The sequence below is a fragment of the Geotrypetes seraphini genome, chromosome 5 (genome assembly GCF_902459505.1).
Source record: "Geotrypetes seraphini chromosome 5, aGeoSer1.1, whole genome shotgun sequence".
NCBI classification, from domain to species: domain Eukaryota; kingdom Metazoa; phylum Chordata; class Amphibia; order Gymnophiona; family Dermophiidae; genus Geotrypetes; species Geotrypetes seraphini.
In genome coordinates, this window is record NC_047088.1 from 124,453,566 (window position 1) to 124,466,807 (window position 13,242).

General features: G+C 45.8%; 1 protein-coding gene across 1 annotated transcript in view; it reads right to left on the reverse strand.

Moving 5' to 3' along the window:
• The window catches only part of TRPM8 (transient receptor potential cation channel subfamily M member 8), a 2,182,726-nt gene that overhangs the window by 1,767,130 nt on the left and 402,354 nt on the right, over nt 1-13,242 (reverse strand). Inside the window, 1 exon segment of the mRNA XM_033944097.1 lies at nt 3,916-3,937. Within this exon segment, the coding sequence (XP_033799988.1) occupies nt 3,916-3,937 (22 nt within the window).

Below are 13,242 nucleotides of genomic sequence, written 5' to 3' on the forward strand. Positions count from 1 at the left end.
GCAGTGGCTCCTCTCACGATCTCCGCTGCTGGGTCAGACCCGTGGTCCATCATGCCCAGTAGTCCACTCACGCAGCAGCCCCCAGGTCAAAGACCAGTGCTCTAAAATGAGTCCAACCTCACCTGTGTACATCCCAGTTTAGCAGGAACTTGTCCAGCTTAGTCTAGAAACCCTGGAGAGTGTTTTCCCCTACAACAGACTCCAGAAGAGTGTTCCAGCTCTCCACCACTCTTTGGGTGAAGAAGAACTTCCATACATTTGTACGGAATCTATCCCCTTTCAACTTTAGGGAGTGCCCGCTCGTTCTCCCTACCTTGGAGAGTGTGAACAGTCTATCTTTATCTACTAAGTCTATTCCCTTCAGTATCTTGAATGTTTCGATCATGTCCCCTCTCAGTCTCCTCTTTTCAAGTGAGAAGAGGCCCAGTTTCTCCAGTCTCTCACTGTACGGCAACTCCTCCAGCCCCTTAACCATTTTAGTCACTCTTCTTTGGACCTTTTCGAGTAGTACCATGTCTTTCTTTATGTACGGTGACCAGTGCTGGACGCAGTACTCCAGATGAGGGTGCACCATGGCCCGGTACAGCAGCATGATAACCTTCTTCGGTCTATTTGTGATCCCCTTATCATTCCTAGCATTCTGTTCGCCCTTTTTGCCACCGCAGCGCATTGTATAGATGGCTTCATTGACTTGTCGATCAGAACTATTTATGAATTATTAAAAAATATTTATTTGATGAAACAATATAAGTGCAGATAAATAATGAAATATGTTTGCCAAATTGGGACGAATGAAGAATTTAAAACCTCATTGAGTTACTATGCTCGAGGGGTTAATCTGGCATCCCATAGGCACTAATTTAAGGAATTTGTAATGATACTGCAATACTACTGAGAAAATTGGCATGGATTGTACTGGTCTAATACAATATTAAGTGAATGAGGAGGATACAATAAGAACATAAGAATCACCTCTACTGAGTCAGACCATAGGTCCATCGTGCCCGCACCCGCGGCGGCCCTCCAGGTCAAAGACCTGTTAGTGATCTTATACATACAACATTTTGCCCTTTATAGTATCCCTCTAACCACACCCCTCAATTCCCTTTTCCTTTAGGAATTCATCCAATCCCTTTTTGAACCCCAAAATCATACTCTGCTCTACCACCTCCTCTGGAAGCGTGTTCCAGGTGTCCACCACCCTCTGAGTGAAGAAGAACTTCCTAGCATTTGTTCTAAATCTGTCTCCCTTCAATTTCCTTGAGTGCCCTCTTGTTATTGTTATCCCTGCAAGTCTGAAGAATCTGTCCCTCTCTACCTTGTCTATACCCTTCATGTCCCCTCTAAGTCTCCGCTTTTCCAAGGAAAAAAGCCCCAGCCTCTCCAGCCACTCCGCATATGAAAGGTTTTCCATGCCTTTTATTATTTTTGGTGCCCTTCTTTGTACCCTCTCGAGTATCGCCATATTCTTCTTGAGGTACGGCGACCAGTATTGAGCGCAGTACTCCAGATGCAGGCGCACCATCGCCCGATACAGCGGCAGGATAATTTCTTTGGTTCTGGTAGTGATACCTTTTTTGATAATGCCCAACATTCTGTTCGCCTTCTTGGAGGCCGCTGCGCATTGTGCTGCTGGCTTCATTGTTTTTTCCACCACGACCCCCAAGTCCTTTTCAAGGTTGTCTTCCCCCAATACCTTCCCCCCCCATCTTGTAGTTGTACATCGGATTTCCTTTCCCTACGTGCAAGACCTTACATTTCTCTACATTGAAGCTCATAAGAACATAAGAAGTTGCCTCCGCTGGGTCCATCATGCCCAGCAGTCCGCTCCCGCGGCGGCCCATCAGGTCCATGACCTGTAAGGTGATCATTTGCCTAAAACCCTTCAATCCCCTTTATCCCTCTATCTATGCCCTTACATAATCCTATCTATCTGTATCCCTCAATCCCCGCATCCATCAGGAATTTATCCAATCCTTCTTTGAAACCCCGTAATGTACTCTATCCTATCACAACCTTCGGAAGCACATTCCAGAGGTCCACCACCCTCTGAGTGAAAAAGAACTTCCTAGCATTGGTTCTAAACCTGTCCCCTTTCAATTTCTCCGAGTGCCCCCTTGTTCTTGTGGTTCCCGATAGATTGAAGAATCTGTCCCTCTCCACCTTCTCTATGTCCTTTATGATCTTGTAAGTCTCTATCATGTCTCCTCTGAGTCTCCGCTTTTCCAGGGAGAAGAGCCCCAGCCTTTCTAACCTGTCTGCGTATGAAAGGTTTTCCATACCTTTTTTCATTTTCGTCGCTCTTCTCTGAACCCTCTCAAGTATCGCCATGTCCTTCTTAAGGTACGGTGACCAATGTTGGTGCGGGCGCACCATCGCACGATACAGCAGCATGCTGACTTCCTGTGTTCTGGTTGTAATACCCTTCTTAATAATGCCCAACATTCTGTTTGCTTTCTTTGAGGCTGCTGCGCATTGTGCCGTTGACTTCATTGTTGTATCCACCAGCACATGCAAGTCTTTTTCAAGGTTACTTTCCCCTAGTACTAATCCCCCCATTTTGTAGCTGAACATCGGGTTCTTTTTCCCTATATGCATGACCTTGCACTTCTCTATATTGAAGTTCATCTCCCACTCCTCCAGTTTGAAGTTATTTGCCCACTCCTCCAGTTTGTTCAGGTCCCTTTGTAGGTCTTCACACTCCTCCGCTGTCCTAACCCTGCTACAGAGTTTAGTGTCATCCGCAAATTTTATAACTTCACACTTTGTCCCTGTTTCTAGGTCATTAATAAATACATTGAACAGCAGCGGTCTGAGTACCGAGTCCGGAACACCGCTTGTGACTCTCCTCCAGTCCGAGTAGTAGCCCTTCACTCTAATCCTTTGCTTTCTGCCTGCCAACCAGTGTTTAACCCATCTGTATAAGTCCCCTTCCACTCCGTGGTTCCACAGCTTCCTAAGTAGCCGCTCATGGGGTATCTTGTCAAAGGCTTTTTGGAAGTCGAGATAAATGATGTCTATGGGTTCCTTTTTGTCCATCTGGCTGTTTATCCCTTCAAAGAAGTGCAGTAAGTTCGTTTGGCATGATCTTCCTTTGCAGAAGCCATGTTGGCTCGCTTTCATTAGTCCATTTTTTTCTATGTGCTAACAGATGCTGTCTTTTATCAGTGCTTCTACCATCTTGCCTGGAACTTACCGGCCTGAAGTTCCCCGGGTCACCTCTTGATCCCTTTTTAAAGATGGGTATAACATTTGCTATTTTCCAGTCCTCCGGGATCTCCCCAGTTTTCGAGGATAGGTTGCAAACTCGGAGTATTTCCGCTACTTCGTTTCTTAGTTCTTTTAATACCCTTGGGTGGATTCCGTCCGGGCCTGGTGATTTGTCACTTTTCAATCTATCTATCTATTGGAGGACATCCTCATGGCTTACCTCTATTGTTGAAGTTTTTTTACTTGGTCTCCATTTAAGATCTCTTCGGGTTCCGGTACATTGGATGTGTCCTCGCTTGTGAAGAACTTGCTTAACCTATCAGCTACCTCTTTTTCCTCCTTTACCACTCCCTTTCTGTCTCCATCATCCAATGGTCCTACTTCCTCCCTCCCCAGTTGCTTTCCTTTAACGTATCTGAGAAACGATTTGAAATTTCTTGCTTCCCCGGCTAATCTCTCTTCATATTCTCTTTTTGCCCTCCTAACTACTCAGTGACATTCTTTTTGGTGTTTCCTGTGTTCCTTCCAGTTTTCCCTGGTTTGGTCCTTTTTCCATTGTCGGAATAATTTTTTCTTCACTTCATTGGTTATCCATACCGGGTCTTTTGTTCGATTTTTATTTTTACACCCTTTTCTAAACCTTGGGATGTACAGATTTTGTGCTTCTTGCACCGTGTCCTTGAATAGGGACCAGGCTTTCTCCACTGTCTCTGCTTTTCTTGAGTTTCTTTCTCACCATTGCTCTCATTGCATTGTAGTTCCCTTTCTTGAAGTTGAGTGTTGTCGCTGTGGTCCTATTTACTTTTGGTGTTCCTACTTCTAATTTGTACTGGATCATGTTGTGATCGCTGTTTACTAGTGGTCCTACTACTACCACTTCCTTTGCAGGTCCCCTTAGCCCGTTGAGAATTAGGTTGAGAGTGGCATTCCCTCTCGTTGATTCCTTGATGAGCTGTTCCATGAAGCAGTCCCTCAAAGCTTCTAGGAATTCAGTTTCCCAGACGCAGTTGGAGTTTCCAATACTCCAATCTATCCCAGGGTAGTTAAAGTCCCCCATAACCATCACATTTCCGTTTTTGCATTCCTACCTCAATTCTGCTTCCAGTTCTTTATCGTTTGCTTCAGTTTGTCCAGGAGGACGATAATACAGTCCCAATTTTATGTCAACTCCATTTCTTTCTGGTAATTTAACCCATAATGATTCCAATTCTTCCACCTGTGTTGCCATATCCACTCTGGTTGAGTGAAAGGTGTCCTTTATATATAGTGCTATTCCTCCACCCTTCTTGTTAGTCCTGTCTCTTCTATAGAGTTTGTACCCTGGCAGTACTGTGTCCCATTTGTTTTCCTCATTCCACCATGTTTCCATGATTCCAATGATGTCTAGGTCATCTTCTTTTGCTGTGACTTCCAGTTCTCCCATTTTGGCCTTTAGGCTCCTAGCATTTGCGTACATGCAAATTAAGTCTTGGTTTTTCCTTTTTCCTGCTGTTTTTCCTTGTGATTTGCTCCTCTTGCCGTCTCCCTCATGAGCTGCCAGCCCATGATTTCTGTTCCTTTCTTCCTCTTTCTGTGGTGTGTCGTTTTCGTCCGCAACCTATTTCCTCATTTTCACCGGTTCTTCTAGCCCCTGCTGCTTGCTCTTCTTTTTGTTCTCCAGTTTCTCTTGTTCCTTTGACTCCTGTAGTTCATCTTGCATTTCTTCCCAGCATTTTTCCTGCTCAGTATCTTCTTTGGATACTTTCGTCCGAACCGTCAACATCAGGTCGACTGTCGGCTTTCCCCTTCTTCTTAGTTTAAAGCCTGGTCTATTCCTCTCTTGACATTGTTTGCTAGCAGTCTCATTCCTGCCTTGCTCAGGTGTAGTCCACCCCTCCTGAAGAGCTTGTTCAGTTGTCCAGTTCCTCACAAAATGGAAACCTTCTTTGCACCATCTCTTCAGCCATGCATTTATTGCTTGTAGTTTGGTCTGCCTCTTCACATCTGCCCTCGGTACTGGCAGGACCTCTGAGAATGCTATCTTCTGTGTCCTCAGCTTCAGTTTCCTTCCCAGAATCTTGAACTGTTCAGTTAGCTGTAATTTCTCCTGTTGACATCATTTGTTTCAACGTGGATTATCACTGCCGTCTCTTCCGTCTCGGCTCCTTCCAGGATCCTCTCGATTCTGTCGGTGATGTCCTTCGTTCTTGCTCCTGGGAGACAGGTCACTAGCCGGTCTTCTCTCCCTCCTGCTACGTGACTGTCCACTTCTCTCAGGATTGAGTCTCCCACTATGATTGCAGATTTCCCCTTTTTCAGCCTCCTCATTGGTCTCAAGTCTGTATCCTCAGTGTGGTTCAGTACTTCTCCTTCAGGGTACCGGTGAGTCTTTGCTTCCTCTACTTGCTCAATTTTTCCATGAGGTCCTTCATCTTTGGTGTCTGTTGGTTTCTATCTTCCATCTGTTGGTTCCTGTCTTCTATCTCGTGTGGGCATAGCTTCCTCGTTCCAGCACTGCTGATGATCCTATTCTTCCACCCTCCTGTAGGCCTCCTCGATGAATCTCTCGAGCTCCCTTACTTGCTCCTCGATGTGGCTCTCTCTTGTGGGGTCTTCAGCTGTCTTGAACAGGTTTTCCGAGATGTGGAATCCCTCCAGCTCCTGAACACTGCCCTGTAGTCGACTGACTTCCTTCTTCAGGCTTTCCAATTCCTGACACCGACTGCATATGTACGTCTGCCTTCCCGAGGGGAGGTAGTCGTACATATGACACTCCGTGCAGTACACTGGGAAGCTCCTCTGGGTTTCTGCTGCTTCCATTTCTCTTTCTCTTTAGTCCACTAGATGCTCTCTCCTCTTGCTTTTGCATGTGTGTGTGTGCTCTCTCCTGTGCTTGGCTCTTTCTTGCCAACTTCGTCAGCCGCTTTTTGCTTGTGAGTAAGTGCTGTCCTCTCTTGGGCCTACCTCTTTCTTGTCCCTGGAGCCTGCTGCCTCTTTTATCCTTCCCTGTCCTGTGTGAGTCTTTTGTGTGTGTTCTCTTTTATGTGTGCTCTTGTGTGTGCGCTCTCCTTGCACGTGTGCCCACTCCTTACCTTCCTGTTGTTCTCTGGTGTTCTGGAGTCCTTGGCTGTCTTTGCTTGGCCCTTCTCAAGGCCCCTCGCAAATGCGCTCTCGCTATGACGAGCGCCTTTCCCGCTCGCCTTCAACACGCGCCGAACGGCTGGGTGCCGTTGGCCCCTCCCCTTTTAAGGAGGAGCGCCGGTCTTGCTCTGCAGTGACATCAGAGGGGTGGGCGGAGCTATCTCTCGCCGCTGCCCCTCACTGTCTCCTGCCTTCTCCCTTGTGGCTCTCCTCTGCCTCGTAGTTCTGTTCTGCTCCCGACTCTTCCTCGGCAGTGATCGCTTCCTTACTCTCTCTCCTGCTGCCCTGCTCTCCATGCAGTGATTGAAGTTGGCCCCTCCCCTTTTAAGGAGGAGCTCCAGTCCTGCTCTGCGGTGATGTCGGAGGGGTGGGCAGAGCTATCTCTTGCCGCTGCCCCTCGCTGTCTCCTGCCTTCTCCCCTCTGCCTCGCGGTTCTGCTCTGCCTCCTGACTCTTCCTAGGCAGCGATCGCTTCCTTACTATCTCTCCTGCTGCCCTGCTCTCCTTGCAGTGATCGAAGTTGGCTCCTCCCCTTTTAAGGAGGAGCTCCGGTCCTGCTCTGCGGTGACATCAGAGGGGTGGGCGGAGCTATCTCTCGCCACTGCCCCTCACTGTCTCCTGCCTTCTCCCCTCTGCCTCGTGGCTCTCCTCTGCCTCGCGGTTCTGCTCTGCCTCCCGACTCTTCCTAGGCAGCGATCGCTTCCTTACTATCTCTCCTGCTGCCCTGCTCTCCTTGCAGTGATCGAAGTTGGCCCCTCCCCTTTTAAGGAGGGGCTCCGGTCTTGCTCTGCGGTGACACCGGAGGGGTGGGCGGAGTTATATCTCACCACTGCCCCTCACTGTCTCCTGCCTTCTCCCTCTGCCTCGCGGCTCTTCTCTGCCTCCCGACTCTTCCTAGGCAGCAATCGCTTCCTTACTCTCTCTCCTGCTGCCCTGCTCTTATCTGCCATCTATTTGGCCAATCACTCAGCTTGTTCAGATCCCTTTGCAGTTCTTTACATTCCTCAAAAGTTCTAACCCTACTGGAGAGTTTTGTGTCATCTGCGAATTTTATAACTTTGCACTTCGTCCCTGTTTCCAGGTCATTAATAAATATATTGAACAGCAGCGGTCCCAGCACTGACCCCTGCGGGATGCCACTCGTGACCCCTTTCCAGTCAGAGTAATGTAATGTAATGTAATGTAATGTAATGTAATGTAATTTATTTCTTATATACCGCTACATCCGTTAGGTTCTAAGCGGTTTGAAGAAAATATACATTAAGATTATAAATGAGAAGTAAGAAGGTACTTAAAAAATTCCCTTACTGTCCCGAAGGCTCACAATCTAACTAAAGTACCTGGAAATTAATAAAGAAGAGAAAATAAAGATGGTTGAAAAAAGAAAAATTCTATGTGAATTTATAGGATGGAAATTAAACTGACAGTGAAGAACTGTATGAAAAATACATATGGAATTCAGTTAGAGAGGGTAGGTTACAATCTATTTATGGTATTTGTTTAATTGGAAGGTGTTAAGGTGGGTAATTTGAGGGAAGGTTATCTGAAGGTAGGTGAATCTTCTGGAGGTAAAAGAGGAGGGGTTAAGATATTTGGATGAATTTTTTGAAAAGCAGGGTTTTGATTTCTTTTCTGAATGTTTTGAAGTTGTCTGATATTGTCATAAGATTGGAGATGGAATGGTTGATTTTTGCTGCTTGTGTTGCTAGAAGGTTGTCAAACATTTTCTTGCGTTGTGTGCCTTTGAGTGGGGGGAAGGCGAAAGGGTTCGATGTTCTTCTGTGTCTTGAGGTGGAGATTTGGTTTAAGCGGTTATTTAGATAGGAGGGGGAAGAGCCGTGTAATGCTTTGAATATCAGGCAGTAGAATTTGAATTGGATTCGTGCTTGTATGGGTAGCCAGTGAGAGTCTAAGAAGGCAGTTGTTATGTGATCATATTTTTTGAGTGAGTAGATCAATCCCTTTACTCCTACCCTCTGCTTCTTGTCTGCCAGCCAATTTCTGATCCATCTGTGCACGTCCCCTTCCACCCCGTGGTTCCACAGTTTCCTTAGTAAGTGCCCGTGGGGTACCTTGTCGAAGGCTTTTTGGAAGTCCAGATATATGATGTCTGTGGGGTCACCTTTGTCCAATTGTTTGTTTATCCCCTCAAAGAAGTGCAGTAGGTTTGTTTGGCATGATCTTCCTTTACAGAAACCATGCTGGCTGGTTCTCATCAGATTATTTCTTTCTATATGCTCACTGATACTGTCCTTGACTAGTGATACGGCCATCTTCCCCGGCACTGAGGTTAAGCTCACCAGTCTGTAGTTCCCCGGGTCGCCTCTGGATCCTTTTTTGAAGATGGGTGTGACATTCGCTATCCTCCAGTCCTCTGGGACTACCCCTGTTTGCAAGGATAGGTTGCATATCTGTTGTAGGAACTCTGCTATTTCATCTCTGAGCTCTTTCAGTGTTCTCGGGTGGATTCTGTCTGGGCCCGGAGACTTGTCAGATTTTAATCTATCTATGTGTTTGAGTACATCTCCAAGGCTTACCTCCACTCCAGAGAAGAAGAAAAAGTCCATAGTACGCAGCACCACAGTGTCAGGAACACTTGGAATGAAATGCCCAAGCTAATAAGGAGGCAACCGTCACCACTTTGATACCAGCCACAGTCGAATCAAGCATGCTTATGGATGAAAACCCATGCTTTGGTTCTGGCCATCCTCAGGACCAACCTCCCAACACTGTGGAGGAATGTGCACTTGGTGGTCTGCACCACCAAAGAATTCCACTAACGACAACCTACAACTTAATCCAAGGTGACCTCAACCTCCACCTCGAAAACTAATCCTGCAAACAAGTAGATACCTTACTATCATACCAAGAGGCCTTAACATACAAAATTTTAGACCCTCAAGCCACACATGAAAAAGGACACCAATTCAACATGTCCCTACAACCCACACAATCAGAGATCCAAACGGAAAATGGAACCGTTCCCTCTGGTCAGATCACTACACTTACTCCTTCGAGATCAACTGGACCAATAACAAAAGCACACCAATCACACAAAAAATAACTTACAACTCTTGCAAATACATCGACCCCACCATATTCTGTACAAAGGCAGACACCATAATCCAAGACTACACTCCCAAAGACTTTATCTCACAATGGAGCCATCTAAGTACAGCAACCCTGGATGAGCTAGCCCCAGAACAACCCAAAATCAGAATCCACAGAAAATCAGATAAATGGTTCAACAATGAACTACTCCTACTCAAAAGGCAATGCAGACAACTAGAAAGAAAATGGAGATGTAGCAATATTATGTTTGGAATTTAAGTTTAATATGTAGTTTGATCTCACTTTTCTGTACAAGATGTATATGCTTGGTAATATTGTAAAATGTTATAAATAAAATAATAAAAAAAAAAAAGAAAGAAAATGGAGAAAAAGCAGTCAAGAATCCACAAAAACAGCATGGAGAATACTGAACCAAAAATACAAACAAAAACTGAAAGAAAAAAGAAAGACATACTACACAAAACAAATAGGAGAAAGACCCCAAGACACAAAAAAGCTATTCCAGTTACTAAAAGATCTACTTATCTAACCAACAGCAACTCCCCCCCTCCCTCAGCCCCCCTCTTTAGCCACATTCTTCAAAAATAAGATTGCAACTATCAGAGCTAAGTTTAATGGAATTCCTACGCACCTAGAAGAGATCTCAAATCCCCCCACAGAGAAAGAATCAATTGCAGCAGACAGAACCTGGTCCCACTTCTCACCTATACAATGGTCAGACTTCAACAAACTATATAATAAATATAGCCACGCAGCCTGTGACCTTAACCACTGCCCCCCCTACTTTTTGAAAACTTCCAGTACACTATTTTGCTCCCTGCTCCTACAATGTAACATAGTAACATAGTAGATGACGGCAGATAAAGACCTGAATGGTCCATCCAGTCTGCCCAACCTGATTCAATTTAAATTTTTTTTTTTTTCTTCTTAGCTATTTCTGGGCGAGAATCCAAAGCTTTACCCGGTACTGTGCTTGGGTTCCAACTGCCGAAATCTCTGTTAAGACTTACTCTAGCCCATCTACACCCTCCCAGCCATTGAAGCCCTCCCCTGCCCATCCTCCTCCAAACGGCCATACACAGACACAGACCGTACAAGTCTGCCCAGTAATTAGTTCAATCTTTAATATTATTTTCTGATTCTAAATCTTCTGTGTTCATCCCACGCTTCTTTGAACTCAGTCACAGTTTTACTCTCCACCACCTCTCTCGGGAGCGCATTCCAGGCATCCACCACCCTCTCCGTAAAGTAGAATTTCCTAACATTGCCCCTGAATCTACCACCCCTCAACCTCAAATTATGTCCTCTGGTTTTACCATTTTCCTTTCTCTGGAAAAGATTTTGTTCTACGTTAATACCCTTTAAGTATTTGAACGTCTGAATCATATCTCCCCTGTCTCTCCTTTCCTCTAGGGTATACATATTCAGGGCTTCCAGTCTCTCCTCATACGTCTTCTGGCGCAAGCCTCCTATCATTTTCGTCGCCCTCCTCTGGACCGCCTCAAGTCTTCTTACGTCTTTCGCCAGATACGGTCTCCAAAACTGAACACAATACTCCAAGTGGGGCCTCACCAATGACCTGTACAGGGGCATCAACACCTTCTTCCTTCTACTGACTACGCCTCTCTTTATACAGCCCAGAATCCTTCTGGCAGCAGCCACTGCCTTGTCACACTGTTTTTTTCGCCTTTAGATCTTCGGACACTATCACCCCAAGGTCCCTCTCCCCGTCCGTGCATATCAGCTTCTCTCCTCCCAGCATATACGGTTCCTTCCTATTATTAATCCCCAAATGCATTACTCTGCATTTCTTTGCATTGAATTTTAGTTGCCAGGCATTAGACCATTCCTCTAACTTTTGCAGATCCTTTTTCATATTTTCCACTCCCTCTTCGGTGTCTACTCTGTTACAAATCTTGGTATCATCTGCAAAAAGGCACACTTTTCCTTCTAACCCTTCAGCAATGTCACTTACATACATATTGAACAGGATTGGCCCCAGCACCGAACTCTGAGGGACTCCACTACTCACCTTTCCTTCCTTCGAGCGACTTCCATTAACCACCACCCTCTGGCGTCTGTCCGACAGCCAGTTTCTGACCCAGTTCACCACTTTGGTCCTAACTTCAGCCCTTCAAGTTTGTTCAACAGCCTCCTATGAGGAACTGTATCAAAGGCTTTGCTGAAATCCAAGTAAATTACATCTAGCATATGTCCTCGATCCAGCTCTCTGGTCACCCAATCAAAAAATTCAATCAGGTTCGTTTGGCACGATTTACCTTTTGTAAAGCCATGTTGCCTCGGATCCTGTAACCCATTAGATTCAAGGAAATACACTATCCTTTCTTTCAGCAACACTTCCATTATTTTTCCAACAACTGAAGTGAGGCTCACCGGCCTGTAGTTTCCTGCTTCATCCCTGTGACCACTTTTATGAATAGGGACCACATCCGCTCTCCTCCAATCCCCAGGAATCACTCCCGTCTCCAGAGATTTGTTGAACAAGTCTTTAATAGGACTCGCCAGAACCTCTCTGAGCTCCCTTAGTATCCTGGGATGGATCCCGTCTGGTCCCATCGCTTTGTCCACCTTCAGTTTTTCAAGTTGCTCATAAACACCCTCCTCCGTGAACGGTGCAGAATCTACTCCATTTTCTCGTGTAACTTTGCCAGACAATCTCGGTCCTTCTCCAGGATACAATATGGATACAAACTTTACTCATAGATGGACTTTTCCCACAAGACCTCAGTGAAATCATCATAACTCCGATACTAAAAGACCTCAAGGGAACAACGGACCAACCATCCAACTACAGACCCATAGCCTCAATCCCACTGTACGTCAAGCTAATGGAAGGCCTCGTAGGTAAAATCCTAACCTTATACCTATAAAACCACAACTTACTCCACCCCACACAGTCTGGTTTCAGAACCAAGTACAGCACTGAGACCCTACTAGGAACACTCATGGACACAGCTAGACAACTCCTCAGCACAGGTAAGAAAATACTGATCAAACAACTAGACCCGAGGGCTTCAGGGTAAAGTAACTCTAGTCGCTGATGACGCCAAACTATGTAATATAGTAAGTGAAAGCAATCTGCAGGATAGTATGACGCAGGATCTGCTTACGTTGGAAAACTGGTCCTCGACATGGCAGCTGGGCTTCAACGCTAAGAAATGTAAGGTTATGCATCTCAGTAGCAGAAATCCATGCAAACCTTACACCTTAAATGGAGAAACACTAGCTAGGACTTCAGAAGAAAGAGACTTGGGAGTAATCATCAGTGTATACATGAAGGCTGCCAAACAAGTAGAGAAGGCCTCATCCAAAGCAAGGCAACTTATGGGATGTATCAATAGAAGCTTCGTTAGCCGCAAATCTGAAGTCATAATGCCACTGTACAGAACCATGGTGAGACCTCATCTGGAGTACTGTGTGCAATTCTGGAGGCCACATTACCGTAAAGACGTGCTTGGAGTTGAGTCGGTTCAGCGGATGGCCACTAGGATGATCTCGGGGCTCAAAGGTCTCTCGTACAAAGAAAGACTAAACAAATTGCAGCTCTACACTCTAGAGGAACGCAGGGATAGGGGGGACATGATTGAGACATTTAAATACATCATGGGACGTGTTGAGGTGGAAGAAGACATCTTCTTTCTCAAGGGACCCTCGGTCACAAGGGGGCATCCGCTCAAACTCAGAGGAGGGAAATTCAATAGTGACGTAAGGAAGTATTTCTTCACAGAAAGGGTTGTAGATCACTGGAACAAGCTTCCAGAGCAGGTGATCAAGGCCACCAGCGTGCTTGACTTTAAGAATAAATGGGATGCCCTAGTGG